This window comes from Dendropsophus ebraccatus, chromosome 1, assembly GCF_027789765.1.
Source record: "Dendropsophus ebraccatus isolate aDenEbr1 chromosome 1, aDenEbr1.pat, whole genome shotgun sequence".
In the NCBI taxonomy this organism is placed as follows: Eukaryota; Metazoa; Chordata; class Amphibia; order Anura; family Hylidae; genus Dendropsophus; species Dendropsophus ebraccatus.
Window position 1 is genome coordinate 143,987,366 of NC_091454.1, and position 17,566 is coordinate 144,004,931.

The 17,566-nt window shown below is 41.8% G+C and overlaps 1 protein-coding gene across 4 annotated transcripts in view; it reads right to left on the minus strand.

Moving 5' to 3' along the window:
• The window catches only part of INSYN1 (inhibitory synaptic factor 1), a 41,136-nt gene that overhangs the window by 3,511 nt on the left and 20,059 nt on the right, over positions 1-17,566 (minus strand). Inside the window, exons 1-3 of one of the 4 annotated variants that reach the window (XM_069956361.1) lie at positions 11,435-11,684; positions 10,808-11,087; positions 1,940-2,399 (exon numbers count right to left, since the gene is read on the minus strand). In XM_069956361.1, coding sequence (XP_069812462.1) covers positions 1,940-2,095 — 156 coding nt within the window. In that variant the 5' untranslated portion in view covers positions 2,096-2,399; positions 10,808-11,087; positions 11,435-11,684. Of the gene's footprint in view, positions 1-1,939; positions 2,400-10,807; positions 11,088-11,400; positions 11,685-17,566 lie in introns of those variants that run through there. The other 3 variants (XM_069956362.1, XM_069956363.1, XM_069956366.1) reach the window with 3 other exon arrangements.

Genomic DNA, 17,566 nt, shown 5'->3' on the forward strand with positions numbered 1-17,566 from the left:
CTGGACACTCCATAGGAATTACACCCGTCGTCGTGATGTCACGGTTTCTGAGAGAATTCTAACACTCCATGATCTAATAAATTAAGGGAAATAGCAGTATATGTGAATTTCCCATAATTAATGTACATTAGAAATGTGTCTAACTTTCCATAAGTAATAACATATTAAAAAATACTTTTGGCCGGACTTCTCCTTTTAAGAGCATTTAGGACGTTGCTCGGGGCCGGGGAGCATCGGTGCACCCTGCCCAGCCCCCCCCCCCCCACTATGAATATTGAATATTCATATACGCATAGGGGACTCTATACACGGCGCCTGCGCAGGGAAGCAGGGCCGCCGCCGAACCTCTCCGAGATCTCTCAGGAGGTACGTATAAGGTATGTATAAGGAGGGTCAGCGGCGGCCCGGGGGATTCACGCATGCGAAGGAAGCAGCCCGTCTCCGACGGGACTGCTTCCCTTCGCAGCCGCCATTTATACAGCCCACTATGCATATATGAATATGCATAGTGGGTGGGACGGGTGGGGGCGGTCTGGGCGGGCCCCGAGCAACGCCCTAAATGCTCTTAAGCAAGTAATTTGCATAAGAGCATTTAGCAATTTTACAAACAATTCGGGGGAGGAGAGGGGCAAAAATAACTGCCATATACTACTGAGGGACACAGCTACTGCAGCCTGTTAGCATGTTCTTTGGTGCCGCTTTAAGACTATGTTCACATTACGTAAAATAACGGTCATTGTTCGCGCCGCAAAACTACGGCCGTTGTTTTGAGGTCCCTATAATGACTGCAATGCAATGTAACTACAGCCGTTGAATTCACACTACGTATCAGATAACGGCCGTTGTTTATACAGCCCCGTGAAAAATGAACATGTCAATTATTTCCGGACGGTAATACTGCAACAACGGCCGTAGATTTCAATGCGGGTGCGAATGTAAAACTTATGTCTGCCGAATTAAACTTGATTTTGATGTAAAAAAATTTCTGAGTGGTTTCTCGGGCTGGGCGCAGTATTTAAAGTACATGACCTGTTTCATCCTGTTTATAAACATGCTAGGAATCAAAATTAAACAACGGCCATAGTTTCACGGCCTGTACGATCGTAATTCTACGGCCGTAGTTTTAGTTGCAAAAGTCCGGCCGGTGAAAACAACGGCCGTTATTTTACGTAGTGTGAACATAGCCTAAAGCCTAGGATAGTTGCATCAGCAAAATAGCTAAGGAAGTGTTGGGGAGCATTTATAAGTATTTCATTCTGTGGTGCTGTATATAGTTATGCCCTTACTTTATGGCTTAACATATATTAGTGGGCACAAATTATATTAGTGGTCTCTCATGAAGAATTAGACGAATTAGTTTGGCCTCCAAAAAAATAAAAAATAAAACGCCAGAAAAACTGCCAAAGATTACCTTGGCTTTTTTTCCTGCCATTTTTTTTGCCTTTGATATTTTTGTAATAAACAGAAGAAATTACAATGCTCTCTATGGGAGAGAAACACTACAGTATGTAGAAAAAAAAACACAAAATCCTCACCATGTTGCGTTTTGGAAATACCGCCACAGACCAATACAAAAAAACAGCAGACAGGAGAGATAAACGCCACAGTAAAAAAAGGGAAGTATGGCATTTTATAAAATTCCATTGACTTAAAGCTAACTTCTGGCTGAAGCGTATTTGCTAAAAAAAAAAAAAAAATTCCATGGCGTTTGTTTTGGTTTTTTAGCAAAATGTTTATTCAGTGTGAAACCAGCCTTACAGATTTTTCATATTTTTCATTGGGCTTGAGAGCCTCTATATTACTAGATGTAAAATGGCATGTGGTGCTGGAGTGTACAGTGATATCGTGTTACTACATGTATGAATACAAACATAAACTCAAGCAAAATAAATAAAGATACAGTCTGATGGATTTTTGGAGTAAAAAAATGTACACTTACCTCTCTCAGTTCTTTGGCCACTTCCTTGAGATCCCGTAAGATTCCTTCTAGCTGACCAATTACAGCCCGGACTCTCCCTCGAATTCTCTCCCTCTCCCCAGCTCTGCAGCTGCGTCCCCCTTGCTCCGTGGTCTTCCCCACCCCCCGAGAGCACATGATTCAGAGAGAGGCCTCCAGCCTCCTCTACAGCTTCTCTCCTCTGGGGGGAGCTCTGCATCTTAACGTCTAACCCCCCTCTTGCCCTGCACCCCCTCCCTTTACACAGCTACACACAACACTGCCCAGCCTCCTTTTTAGGAGGGCTAATAAATGTCAAATAAAACTAATCCTGGGATAGCGTACTATAAAGTTGGTAGACAGATGATGCAAAACTGTAACTGTTTAATAGTGGATGCTGAAGATGCACAAGAAGTTTAGGAGGCAGGGTTGTGCAAGTCATGAAGATTTTAAGTGTTGCTACCTGTAAAAAGGAAATAAGAATTTAAATTGAAGGTAAAGGTATAAAATTTTTTCATTATTATTTAATTTAATTTTTTAAGTTAAAGAGAAAACAGTCATTGTACACCACCTCAGCTGACACTATACTGTACACAGAAAGCAAATCAAGAGTTATATTCGGAGTTGAAGAATTAAAACAATGGGAGACATTTACAAAGGAGTCTAATATGTGTAACTATTCAAATGAGGATTGGTGGATATTTTTTTTCCAATATTTTGTGACTGATTTATTAAGATTTAACACTGCCATAGTGAATGCATCTAAGTAAAAAGTTGCAGAAAAATTCGCAAAAATGCAAAAAATGCGCACGCATATTCACCTGGTACTGAACAGATGTAGGTCTGCACCTGTTTGTTCAACTTTCTAAAAAGTCGCAAATGATAGATTGGGCGCTAATCCTGGATTATGGAAACTTTTGGGTGAAAAATCAAAACAGGCAGAGTAAAAAAGTCACATCTAAAAATTATTTGCCTGTTGAATACTGGGGTATAAATAGACCATAAATGGGTGAAAAATTATTATATTATTATTATTACAATTATTCACCTAAAAATAGGTGCAAAACCCTTGATAAATTTCCCCCAATGTCTACAAAATGTACATAAGATTCAACTTTACTTGCTAATCAAGTCCACACACAGTACACATTTCAAACTGGTGTTAAGTAGAATTGTCTTAGTTGCCCCTAGCAACCAATCTGATTCCACCTTTGATTCCTCACAGGTTCTTTGGAAAATGAAAGGTGGAATCTGATTGGTTGCTAGGGGCAACTAAAACAATTCTACTTTACATCATTTTGATAAATCTCCCCCATAGAGTTATGTTTGTTACAACTCAGCAGTCAACAACTGCAATTCATATCCAGAGAATGTAAATTGTATATTCATTACAAAAATACATAGAATGTAGTCACCAGTATGCTAAAAACAATTACATTCCCACGCTGTATTGAAAGGAAAAGTATATGCGGATCCTGGTAGGCAGGCACTCCTAGACCACCCGTCAAGAGATCCTTAAAGGGAGACTACTGCTTATCAGGGTCTGCACCTCTAATTTTCCCTTAAATAGATACTAATTACATATGGTGATGCCATTGCCTTCCCTACAGTTTACAACCTCAGGCTAACGTAATGTATTCACTTTGTATCTTGCAGTTTTTGCCATGTCTTGTTATATCATTATAGATCTCTTCATAACATTATGTAATACTGAAAAGAAAACACTGTCCCAAACTAACCAATAAAGTCTACATCTAGACACATGTTTGTTGCAACCTATGGAGGGTCCAACTTGTACCAAGTTGGAAAACCACAGCAATGACCTGTAGATCCACTGTGCCCCTAGATCTTGCACCTAAGTGCATATTCAAGTCTTCATAGAGGCTAATCTCTACCTCCTAACAAACTCTACACTCAAGAATGATTACCTTAATAGGTCAGTCAATTTTAACAGTAAACTGTGTGCTTCAACCATTGCTTACTGATGCTGGGCCATGCCATAATTTTTCTAGGAACACTCTTTTACCCAATGATTGGTCCTGGTAAAAGTACCCTAACACTACAGCACAACACCGGGTTAATACATGGCCCATATTGTCCACCATCTGTTATCATCTGTAACATTTATGGCATATCAAGAGGAGCAAAATCACATTTAAAACAATGAAATATATTTCAATTTAATGGCAAATGGTTGGGTGAACTAACACCACGTTTCCCTGAAAATAAGAGAGTGTCTTATATTAAGTTTTGCTCCCAAAAATGGTCTATGTCTTATTTTCAGGGGATGTCTTATTTTTCCATGAAGAATTCACAAAAAAATGAACAAAAAAATGTTGACATTTATTATATCCTGTATAGCAGTTGTCATCACAAACCAGAATAACCAGACCCTGGTGGTGGAGGATGGCGGCGGGGTTCTTATGTTTGAGGGATGCCTTACTTTCAGGGGGATGCCTCTTTTTATGTTATCCTGTAAATCCTTTACTATGCCTTATTTTCGGAGGATGTCTTATTTTCGGGGAAACAGGGTAGTAGGGATTTGAGCTATGATATGAACTAGCTGTTAAAAAGGAAGGATCATCAACCTTCTGATCTCAGGAGCATCCCTGCAGATAGAGCCTTTAGATCTACACCAAAGTGAGTGTTACGCTGTAGGGGGCAACCTTTTATTTTGCCCTGTCCTTCAAACCACACATGCATGATCTTACCACCTTCTGTCTCCTTCAGCTCAAAAGCTTTAACTGAATTAACTTTATTCTCAGTCTTGGTTCAACCAAAATTTCTTCTACATCATCCATGTGGTGCTACAATTTCCTGATCTGACTACTGCCTACTCTGTAGCCTTTTCTCTAACCCAGTTTTCGGGCTCGTTCACACTGAGCAAAAGCAGCTGAATTTCTGCACTGAATCAGCGCTGAAATTTCAGCCGTTAAAATAGGTGCAGAGCTAATTTCCATTGTGTTGAATGGAAATTCTGCTCTGCAGTTCACACAGTGGAATTTCCGCACTGAACTAATCCGCTTTCTGCCAGAAGAATGAACATGTTCATTCTTCCGCTAGCGGAAGCCTATACAAATCAATGGGGCTCTGATTTTCTGTTTCAGCGCGGAATACGCGCGTATTCAGCGCGGAATACAAGCGTAATACAAGCGGAAATTACTCGCTGAATCAGCGCGGAAATGGGGAAAAGGGGGGGGGAGGAGGATTCTAGTATATGTTCTGGTATAGTCTAGTTTACTCACCAAATACTCGCTGAATTTCAGCGCTGAATGCATGCGGATTCAGCGCGGATTCCTCGAGTATTCCGCGCTGAATTTGTCAAGAGCTGATTACGAGCTGAACACTTTCCTAGCAGAATACGCAGGGATTCTGCTTACATTCTGCTTATATTCTGCTCGGAATTCAGCGTCAGTTGATTTCAGGCGGAAATATTTCCTTGCGTAATCTGCTCCTTTTGCTCTGTGTGAACGTAGCCTACCCCTACAATTCATTCTTAAGCCTGCTGACCAGCTAGTCTACCTTTCCCTTGGTCCTCTACTGTCTTTGTTTCATGATCATCTCTTAGGGTCCTATTACATGGAATGATTTTTAACGATTAACGACTAAACGATCGCAAACGAGATTGTTTATCGTTAACCTGAAATCGTTCACCATATTACACAGAACGATAATCGTTAGTTACGATCGTTACTACGATCGTTATTGTGATTGTTACTGTGATCATTTATTCCTGATCCCAGCAAAACAATAGGCAATGTGCAATTACACTGAACGATTAGTGAAAAAATGCGGAACTTGAGCGAACAAATGTGGAATTACAGTGAACGACTAACGATAATTTTAGGATCTAAATCAACGATTAACGACTGTTACACAGAACGATTATCGTTTAAATACGAACGATTTAACGATTTTTTACTCGATAATCGTCCCGTGTAATAGGGCCCTTACTTGCTTACCAGTTGTCCATCAAACTCATTTCAAAATAAGACCAGAGACATGCTGGTCTGCCTGCAATCTGACCCTCCAGACATCTGCACACTAATCCGATAACTCCTCACATATTATGCAGTCACAAGACCTTTTATCTGTTCAAGATGGCAAGTGAACAGAAATTGTATAAAAGTATATAGATCTGAGCAGCTTTAACAAGGGATAAATTGTTATGACTAAATGACTGGGCCAAATAAGTACATGACAAGAAGCCTCTATATTTTCCATCTCTTTAGTCTTGATCATGTACTGAGAAAAAAAGGCTTATCCATTCAGGCCCCATCTACCAACTTGCAAGACTATAAAGGGCATGTATCCCCTACATATTCATTTAATCAGTAAAGACAGATATTGAATTATGTTCTTTTATTCCACTCTTTTTCTATTTTCTGATCTTGTCTGAGCAGTTTTTAACAGCATTTAGTGACATGCTTTACCGCAAACCCAATGGACATTAACAACAATAGGCAGGACCTGATCACTTGAGATGAACGTAAAACATTACTGCACGTACTCTATGACCTTTGAAAAGGTCATTTCATAAGGAGCTGCTATTGTCTTATAATGGGGCTTTTATTGTCTTATACTATTGTCTTATATTGTCTATCTACTGGTGTCACCTGTCACTGTAATGCTGTACAGATCAATATACAGCAGCCTTCTGCTTATTAACAAAGACAGAACAGGAAGTTCCAGCTGTGTTTCAACCTAATGTTGGAAATTAAAACTGCAGTGTTTCAGGATTATTTTATAAAACACAAAGTAAAATGGAAATTAAAAAATAATAATAATAATTTCTTATAAAATACGTTTAACATAAAAACTTCCCTTTAATGTTTTTCTTTCCAGGACTTTTAAATGTAAAACGTTTTATCAAGGGACTATGTCTACAGGCATATAAGAAGGCAGCATAAAGTAATAACAGATACCCTAAGCAGTTTGTCCATTGCTTATCATTATGCAGTAGTTTTCATAAAATCTCAGTTTTTCAAGTGAAGCATTAGAGCCGTATCAATGATCTGCACACACTAGAGTCCTCCGTATTCATAAGCAATGGGCTCCCATGACAGGATGTACAGTAATGGGTAGTAGTTGTCTATTAGAGGTAGGAGGGCAGGATTTGTACTGATCTTAGGTTATATGGCTCTTGATAAGGAATGAATGTCTATGGGGGCCTTTTCTATGTCAAGATAGCAAATGTTTGAATGTGTTAGATTTCTATATGCCCGAATCCTAGTGTGCATGTACTGTATATGGGGGGATCGGGAGAGATAGCTGTTGGCCAAATGAACAGCTAACTAAAATGTATGTTCAGCTTTATACACCCACATTATCTACCTGCCTTGTCAGCTTTTCTGTAGATTTTCCAGTGCTTGCTGATAATACTGCTAATGATAATACTACCTTTCCTATAACTAGAAGTCATCAGAAGTGAAAGGGCGGAAAAAAAGAGAAGGCTGGAAATCTTCGGCTTCAGACAGGCAGGAGCAAGAAGTGAGTTGATCCAACAATGTCAGAAACCAGAAGCTTCATACTGGTGGTTTCCTGCAATGTTGTATGACATGTAGGGGAGCCGACTGCTCCCATTAAGCAGTACAGCTCACAAAAGAAGGCTGTCACAAGCTCTAAGCAACTGAAAGCCCCTCTGACAGTACAAGCATGATGCACAGGATGCACATGGGCCTGGGGTTAGGCCCCTAGTGCTGTGCCTGACAAACTGATTTTATTACAACTATTGCATACTAACAAGTAACTAACACACTGCTGTAGGCAGGGTGTCTGTACCTACTATTATATTGCTCTTAAGTCCATGATGGCTTAGAGATGTTTTGATGGCACAAGGAGAGTCATGGATTTATTGTTATGGCCGTATATACAGGTCACTACGTGTAGTTATGTCAATGAGTGTGAATATTGCAGAAAGTATCCAAGGGTGGTCTGAGAAAAGGTTTTCTTATGTTCCAGAAAAGCCAAACTGCAGTCCATGGGTTGTATTTGGCAGTACAGCTAAGCCATCTATAAGTGAATAATGCAAAGCTTCAATATCAGACCGTCCTTGGACAACATTGGGGGGATTTTTTGGGAAAAGTTGTCTGACCATTAATTTTACACTCATCTCCCATAAGGTAAAGCTCATTGGATGAGAAAAAGTAAGAAGCAGCAAGAATGGCAAGATAAATGACAGTGGAGTATAGGGGTTCAATAGACTATAACAAAGACCTAGGTAAGCACAGATGCAGCTCCAGTGGTTAAAAAGATGTTTAGGTTTACTTTGTTATGCCTAGAAACTCAGGTATTAATCACTGTCATTGTATTTGTACCATTATCGCTATGCGTGTGCTTACAACTGATAGAAAAGGAGGAAAAGTGAATTATAATTAGTTAGGCAGGTTTATAAACATGCGGGAGCCTTTTAGCCGTCACAGTTCAAAATCCAAGCATTAGAACATAGTACATAGTCATAGCATGAAAATAACAAGATTTATATACCTTAAACTAACATCATATTTTCCAATAGCAGCTACTTTTTCATTATATACAGCGTACATACACTAATAGGGTAAGATGTATACAACAATAAAGTACTGTTTAGACTTTTTTACATTCATGGCATTATGTGCCCACATTCTTCAGAACACAATCCAAAGTGATACATTTCCTAAAAGTAGTAGATACTGTAGCAAAATAATTACTCTTTTCCCATCTTCTCATGAAATAGTCAATCTAAACAGGAATTTGTCATTCCCGCTCCATTAGGCCTGCAGCTTTGACAGAGTAACACAGAAGCAGTATAGTAGTTACCCAGAAAGCCACTAACATTAATAGGGGGAATATCCTGCTCCAATCCAATTATAATGCCAGATTTATCAGAATGAAGGATTAGGTAATTTACTATAGGAAGTTGTTGTTCATTCCTATAACACCACAGAACGATTTTGAATTGGAGTTAAATGTAAGTAGAATTATATTATAATGTGTTCCCCAATTCTGCCCCACCATTTTTGATCAGGGAAATAATCCTCTCCCCACTTTCCTGTGCTGTCTAGCACTTCCTAATTTTGTACCCATGAGCAACCCCCTTCCCTTGACAGTTTGCCTGACTAGTTAGAAAGCACTGAGCATATATCTGACACACAACGCTAGAAAAAGCTATAAGGTGCCTCTGTACATGCCCAGAATTAATTTCAGATACCAGATATTTATATTGGTTTGGACTGGACATGTGTAGTATTCTAGGAAGTTACATGACTGGCTGTACCCTCTGGCAACAAGAAACAAAATCTGCAAAATGTACAAAATGAGGAGAGGTCAGTATCCATCATCTGAACAGACCAGGGGTCAAGACCAGTTGAGTATGCATGCACAACAGGTATGATGAATCGGAATAGGTTGGCTTAGAACTTGATGGACTGGGACGCACAATGAAATTAGGTAGACCATAGAAGACCAAGTGAGACATCCGATGCAATGTACTGTGCTAAAAAAACAGGTGAGAGAGACTAAGACTAAGCCAGAATAGGAACCAAGACCATACACAAAGCCAGGCCATGCTTGAGAGAGACACCAGTGCAGCCCTAAAGTGTTGGCATACCTTAAAGGGGAACTCCAGCGAAAAGATTTGCCAGAGATTTGTAATTTACTCCTATTAAAAGTCTTCTGGTACTTATCAGCTGCTATATGTCCTACATATCTATGTCTATGATATACAGCAGCTGATAAGACTTTTTTTTTAATAGAAGTAAATTGCAAATCTCTATCACTTTCTGACACCAGTTAATTTGAAAAAAATAAAAAAAACATTTGCTAGAGTTGCCCTTTAATTATGTTTTGGAGGCCGATTGGAAAGTACAGTATACTAAAACTAATACTTGCCAGCTCTTCTCTTCTCAGTGTCCCACATACTCACCTCTCCCCATTCATGTTTTTTTTTCTACTCTTGGGTGCCTCTGCAGATAATGTATTGAGTCTGATACCCAAGAGTAGAGGAAAGCAGGAATGGGGGGAGGTGAGTATCTGAGGTATACAGGAATGGTCTCTATCATTTGTATACTGGTCTGGGATGTATAAACAGAAGGGTTCTAGTCTTAGGTCGGTATATTGGGGGCGGGGTCTGGACTGTGGATAGTATACAGGAATGTTCTGGCCTAGGGTCTGTATACTGTGTTTGTCTGTATACAATTGATGTCTATCTAGGCTGGAGTTTTTATTTTGGGGGTCTGGCGTGTTATTGTAATCATTTTAAGTCCACTGGAAATGTGATTGAAATGCTGAAAAATGATCTTCCATCTCAAAAATTGTAGTAATAATGAAAAAATTGTATAGAATAAACATTCATGGATCCATTAGTTAGGTGGCATATGGTAAACGTTGTCTATGAATAAACCATATTGTGTTCTCATATTAACAATATATATCACACAAGAAATTCTATATATTCACACACAAAATAATATAATCTGTAATGCCTTCTTACCATTCATCCTACCAGACACAGAATCTGTCCCCCCAAAATATTTAGCCTGGTGAATGTCCAATCATTGTGTGACTTTATGCTAAGCAAGTGATGTATTTCCAGTGAGAGATTATTTATAGAAATAGGAGGACCTCCTGTAGAGAGGTTAAGTGGAGCATGCATGGCCTCATTATAATAACAGGGGGGGGGGGTATTACAAATGGTTGTCAGATGCAGAATATTATTATTATTATTATTATTATTATGTATCTTTTTTTTCTATTGACTTCTACATTTTCCTCCATGCCCTCATCCATGCTGTATACTTTGCTTCTCTCTCCACCCCACCCCCAATCCTCCATCTCCTTCTCTCCTTCACATTTTGCCAGGAGTGTGAAGGGGAGAATGTAGCTGTATCTTACCTGGTCATGGAGATGGCTGATCTGACTATGCTTGGCAACTGCAAAAGACAGAGGGAGACCTTCTGTGTTTTATTATTGTTCAGCTCTGATGATTAGAAAATGACATCCAGGCAACCCCAGTGTTACACGCAATCCAGACCAGGGAGTTCTGCCTCCCAATAATTCTCACAAGGCCACCAGAAGAAGAAATGTTTCCTTTATATGTCCAAATCCAGATCCCATATAAAACAGCGGGGGTTGTTTACAGGGATTGGGATAAGTGAAGAGCAGTTTCTCCAACCTATATAGATAGATAGATAATATGTTAGTAATGTCACCTCCTTTCCTTCAGCCTTTCTCCATGCCCTTCTCCTCCACCATTTCTCCAGAAACTCCAGCTTCACCTTTGCATAGGCGATATATGGGATCATTTGTTATACAATGTCTTCCTTCCCTTTCCTTCTCTCAGGGTCCCATATTTTTCCTCTTTTTTCCTTGCATGCTTTACATAATAATCATGTCTATTTGCTTGCAACCTCTATATGTACATGTGTTCTTGCTTTCTCCCTCTACAGCTCCACATTTCTCCCATTCCATCTCTCCAATAATCCTACCTTTCTATGTATTCCAATGTAATATGTCCCTCACCGTGCAGTGTTGAGCATTTGCCTTTCTCCCTCCTGTGGTAGCCAGGAGCAGACACACAGCTCAGGCCTCATCTCTCCCTCTCTGGTCCTGATGCTGGCACACAGCTGATTCAGTGCTGGATGCTTCAGCCCTCTGCGACATTCCTTCTTCTCTTCCCTTCTCTTCTTCCTCTGCTGGCCTGTGGGAGGGGGCACTCTCACTCCTCTCTTTCTATCATGGGGGATGCACAGCTATCACTCGCTGTGTCTCTGGATTCCCCCTTGTCAAGCACAGTGGCCAGAGCGTGTGCCCCAGCTCTGCCTAAGAAAAAGAGGAGGGGGAGGGAGGAAGTGATGGAGGAGGGAAAGATACTGAACATTGTATGGACCTGCAGACTATTGCCTTGATTTCCGATAGACACCTATGTTGTGTCCTTTACTATACTGGAACATTTACTTAACTGTCTCCCTGCTAGGAATGCGCTATGTCCCAAAATGTTCTTGTATAGAGCACTGCTGCATTAACCCCTCCCCTGCCAGAGAACTGCAGTATGTTTATCTGAACTCATTTATACATTAATAGTCAGGCCATGTAGCCTTATACCCTGTTTTTGGTAACCCCTTCTCCTACCACTTCAAAAAAGAGAGAATATCAGTGAAATGCAGATTTTTTTGCTGTGTCGGCTTCATTTGACCATAACATCTGGCGTGGCCTGTCCTTTATAAACCTCTATATGCCTGAACCATATGACCAAAAAAATAGTCATGTAATGACACTAGTTGTTTGGGAAGGGTTCTGTAAAAATTCTGACTTTGCTGGACATATATAGCATTCACTCACTGTTGTTCTCTGTTATCTACCATTATTACATTCGATATGCCTCAGACATTGGACCTCAAACGTAGCACATAAGTACATTGGGTGTCTAAGATGGTTTTCGTAATGGTCCTGGCCTTGTCGGATGTATACAGCCCTGCTGTTTTGTATTATCAGCCATTATCATAGGATTATATCCAGAGGACATATACACAGTTGTTCCTTGTCAGTCATTTCTGGACTCCTCCAAGTTTTATGGGCATGCTGCAATAAGTAGAAGACTATTAGGTAGGTTTTACAGTAGTGTAATATGGACTGACTACGGTTGACGGATCTGAACTATTGAGATCATGGTGATCTGTGATGTTGTAAGTCCGGGTTAGAATACAGGATTTTTGGCCAACATATAAACACAAAAATGGCCTGTATTATACCAGTGTAAAATTGGCCTTTGGTGCAGTCTCAATCATCCAAAACGTCTAATTTGATGGTTTTTATTGCCTATGTTTTTATCTGGCAGGAACAGGTTATGCGCTTTACTAGATAATTCTAGATGGGACGATACAGTGCAGCTGTTGCTCATAGCAACCAGTTTGATTATTGTTTTTATTTTAAAACCAGCCTTGAAAGGATGCGTGCTGGAATTGCTACATTTTACATTATTTTAAATAATTACAGCTTCTAGTTAAACTATGACAATAAATAAGGTCAAGTTCAGTCATAGCAGGTGGCGGGCATAAATCTGGACTCTGCGGGGGGATTTATTAAGACCGACATTTCATGCATTCCTAAAAGGAACCAGTCAGTACCCGGACTAGACCCAATGTGGTGACAATGTAGGTGGCAGGACCCTTGTGAGCATAGTACCTTTAGTGAATTCGTCCATGCAGTAGATTCTGAGCAATCCTGGGTCTCATACTGTAATCATGAGTCAAAGACAATTTGTGGCTCAGCGTTTATCACCACTACTTCATGCTGGGGGACTGAGGCCAATGCCTTCAGTTAGGACACTTAACGCGCATGCACAGCTCCTCCTGCCTATGGTGCCTGTGCAAAGCTGTGGGCCGGCCAGCAGTAAGGGTACGTGCACACTACGGAAATGCGACGTAAAATCCGTCACGGAATCTGCCGCTCACGGACTGTGGCACACGCGCGTCTCTGCCCGTGTCATAGACTCCATTTTATGCACGAGTGGATTCCGCTTTCCGTCCAAAGAATGAACCCTGTGTGCCACAGTCCATGAGTGGGCGCGAGCAGTGGCTTCCGCAACAGATTTTACTTCACATTTCCGTAGTGTGCAGATACCCTAAATGTGCATAAAAAAGAGGGAGGAGAAAGTAGTGGTGAGGACCCCCTACTCCTCTTCGACTCTTGATTACAGTACGAGACCCAAGATTGCCCAGAATCTACTGCACGGCTTGCATTCACAAAAGGCACCATGCTCACAAGGGGCCAGTCACCGACGCTACACTGTCAATACATAGGGTCCAGGTTTTGTCAGATTCTCTTTAAAAATGGTGGCACCTGGTGGCACACAGGCTCACAAAATCCCAATGCACACCAGAACTTTTCTGTACTCAAGCAGTGAAACCTGGTGTACATTTCACTCTCTTATTTCTAAAAATGCGTCCACACCCACTGTCCCGACCTCTCCCCACTGCTCTGGCGGGAGCAGGGCATAAGGCCATGATGCAAATAATTAATACACAAAACAAGTGATTATACATAAATTATGTGAATATTTGCCTATTTATCTGTCCCTTGCATCTTCCTCTGCATGTGTGGTGTACCCCCGGTGTGATGTTATATCGGAGGAGCGGCTAGTCACTTGCTAGGTATTGTAGTGTGACACCACTTCTATGGTGCATGGCCGAGATACAGCCGGACCTTAAAGTGTTGTCACGTGATGCCAGTACCTGGTGGGCACACAGGTGTGCTAGCACGCCTGCTTTTATTTTAGGAGGTCGGCGGTACCCTTTTCCCCTGTGGTCAGTTTCCTGCCAGGATGCTACCGGGTCCCTTGGGATGATGCAGTCACGGATGATATAGTCACGGATGGCCAGATTGGTATAGTGACCCTCCACTCACAGAAAGGGGAGAATGTCCCAAGGTTGCGGTGTGTGTACTGTGTTGTTGTTGGTGAAAAATCACAGACTCTTGAAATAACGTTGAGTTGGTTTACTACTTGTAAATGTGCAGCAGGTAATACAGAACGTCTCTGAGATACACTTTACAAAGTTCCAATAAACACTTGATAAGAGGACGACCAGATCTGTAGGATAAGTGCAGTGTAGGAGATAGTCGTTTTGGTTGAGTTGTGCGGTGTAAAACAAGAAGTAGAGTAGCAGAGAGGAGGATGCTGTGAGAGTCTCAACTCATGTAGTATTGTGCTATGCTGGGATGTTGGAGGATGAGGTAGAATACTTGTAAGAAGAATAAGAATATGAAGAACACCTGTGCCCGTGTATTGACCTTTGACTTTAGTCTTCAGACCACCTTATACCCACTAGATTTGGCTGAACCCTTTTAATGAGTGACACAGGCCCCAGACTTTGTTACCTGGGATGAGTGGAATGCTGAGGGTTCCCTGCTGACACCTGCACTGCGAGACAAAGTTCATAGGCTCCCGCAACTTAGCTCTGTCCGGATCAGTTCCTGGCTCTGTGGCTCTAGTATGGATACTGTCCTGCACTGTGACTTCTCCTTGTCCTCGGCGTGGGTTAAGGTTGTCTCTGGCTAGTCCTCTCTTAGGGTGCCTTCACACCTACCCGATTCACAGCGGATCTCAGTTCTGCGGATTCGAAGCGAGAACCGCTGCGGATCCGGTATCAATTCATCCCTATGATAGCACATATTCGCAGCGGGATTAACATCCCGCTGTGAATATGTGCTTTAACTCCCTGGTGCCCGCAGCCCCTCCGTCGCATCCCCGGCGCATCCCCCCATCCCGGCCACATCCCACCATCAGCCCACCCCCAGCCGGCCGCCGCCCGCATCCTGCCGCCGAGAGCATACAGTACCTGCTCGGCGGCGCGGCTGCAGTGAGGCTCCCGGCTCCGCTCCCGCTTAGATCAGCTGAGCGGGACCGGAGCCGGGAGTCTCACAGCAGCCGCGCCGCCGAGCAGGTAATGTATGCTCGCGGCGGCGGGCCGGAGATGGGCTGATGGGGGGGATGTGGCCGGGATGGGGGGGATGTGCCGCCGCCGGGGATGGGGGATGCGACGGAGGGGCTGCGGGCACCAGGGAGTAAAAGCACATATTCGCAGCGGGATGTTAATCCCGCTGCGAATATGTGCTATCATAGGGATGAACTGATACCGGATCCGCAGCGGTTCTCGCTTCGAATCCGCAGAAGTGAGATCCGCTGTGAATCCGGTAGGTGTGAAGGCACCCTAAAGAGGAGTTTAACAGTGCATAGTGCTTTAGGCTGCGTTCACACTACGTATATTTCAGTCAGTATATGTATATTTCAGTCAGTATACTTTAGTCAGTATTGCAACCAAAACCAGGAGTGGATTAAAAACACAGAAAGGATCTGTCCACACAATGTTGAAATTGAGTGGATGGCCGCCATTTAATGCCAAATATTTGCTGTTATTTTAAAACAACGGCTGTTATATTGAAATAATGGCAGTTATTTACCGTTATATGGCGGCCATCCACTCAATTTCAACATTGTGTAAGCAGATCCTTTCTGTGTTTTTAATCCACTCCTGGTTTTGGTTACAATACTGACTGAAATATACTGACTGAAATATACGTAGTGTGAACGCAGCCTCAGAGTGTAACTAATGAAGAAGTTGGTAGCAGCGTACTGTCTTGCATCCTTCCCATGCGGGGTACTGACTAAGACTGACCTTCTCTTCCTGTCTACCGCTTGACTCACTTCCTCCCTAGCATGTAAGGTGCACTGAGAGTGGAAAGGAGTAGGAAGGAGATGATAGGAGAGAAGAAAGCAGAAATCCTACTGGTCTACAGATTCTGGTGACACATAAACAGTGCTTGTTGTACAGTATTAGTAAATGAACTCACTATATATACTGACAGCAGCTCCCTTTGTACTTGATAGAGCTAAAATCATCAGACTCCCCTCCTCCAGGCTGTGATTACAGACCAGGAGCCGAATCTACTTTGGAGATACACGCTGCCCCAGTGCCTAGAAAAACACTGACTTGCATATGGTGTGGAAAAGAATATAAGTAAATAGAAAAGGTTCACAAAATATGGGGAGAAAGCCTGCAGCAAGTTTTAATAGCCCATTTTTTAACATATAGGATGACATTTATGAAAAGTACACTGGTCTTAAGTTAGGACCCATCCCCAATTGCCCCACTAGATTCAATAAGAGGGCCTGACCTGCATCTGCCGTACGGTGAGGGCAGCAATCTACACCTGCTGAGCTCCTGCTCCTGAGCCTGCAAGCAGGTGTAAATCATGGTATATCAGGCGCGGGTAGGAGGCCCCTGAGTGGGGATACAGAAGGTGTATGCCAGGGAGAAGGGGCGAATCTGTAAAGTAGTAAATAGTAAATGTCCCCCATGATGCCCTGACCCAAGGCGCAAGCAGGCCTGCTCTTTCTAATGTTAATCAATGGAGCAGGCAGGCCAGTTTGCGCGATGGTGGCAGTGCTCCTGCTCCAGCTGATAGTTCCCCTTTAAGGCAATACAGGACTATGTGACAGGCCTCATACATATTACAAAGTGGCTTTGCACCATAAACATAAATGCAGTAAATAGCCCATTAAAATCCAGCTACAGTAGTTGTTATTTTGTTTCATTAAGGCTCTTTCACATTTACATTATGCTCTTTCCCTCAGGTGTGCTGATATGTTCGATACCGAATAGCACAGACTGCAGTACAATTCTTCCCACTGAAGTACCAGAACCCCAGATGGAAACCCTGCAGATCCTGTTATAGGTCAATAAAAGTCAATATGAGTCATTTTCTATAGTAATGAATATGATTTGTTTCCAACCTTAATATGTAATACGGTGTAGCTGGTTTCTTATGTATTCATTATATGTGATTTTGCTTCAAGTAATTTGTCTGAGCACATGGAAATTCTTATTATAACAAAAATAATAGGCAACTATGTCACTCTGATATTCTTTAAGCATCCTTCAGACATACATTTTATGTGGCTGTTTTTTAGTTTAAAAGAATCCACCACAAAAAATCCCTAAAAACTGCAGGCAGATTCTACTGCTTTTTGAGTTTCTCTAAACATTTTATTCTGTCGCTTTTCCCAAGATAGTGGTCTATAGGATTTTGGAAAAAATGCTACTGAGCCAAAGAATGGCAAAAAGGGCAGAAAAAATGCCAGACAGAAGAATGCCT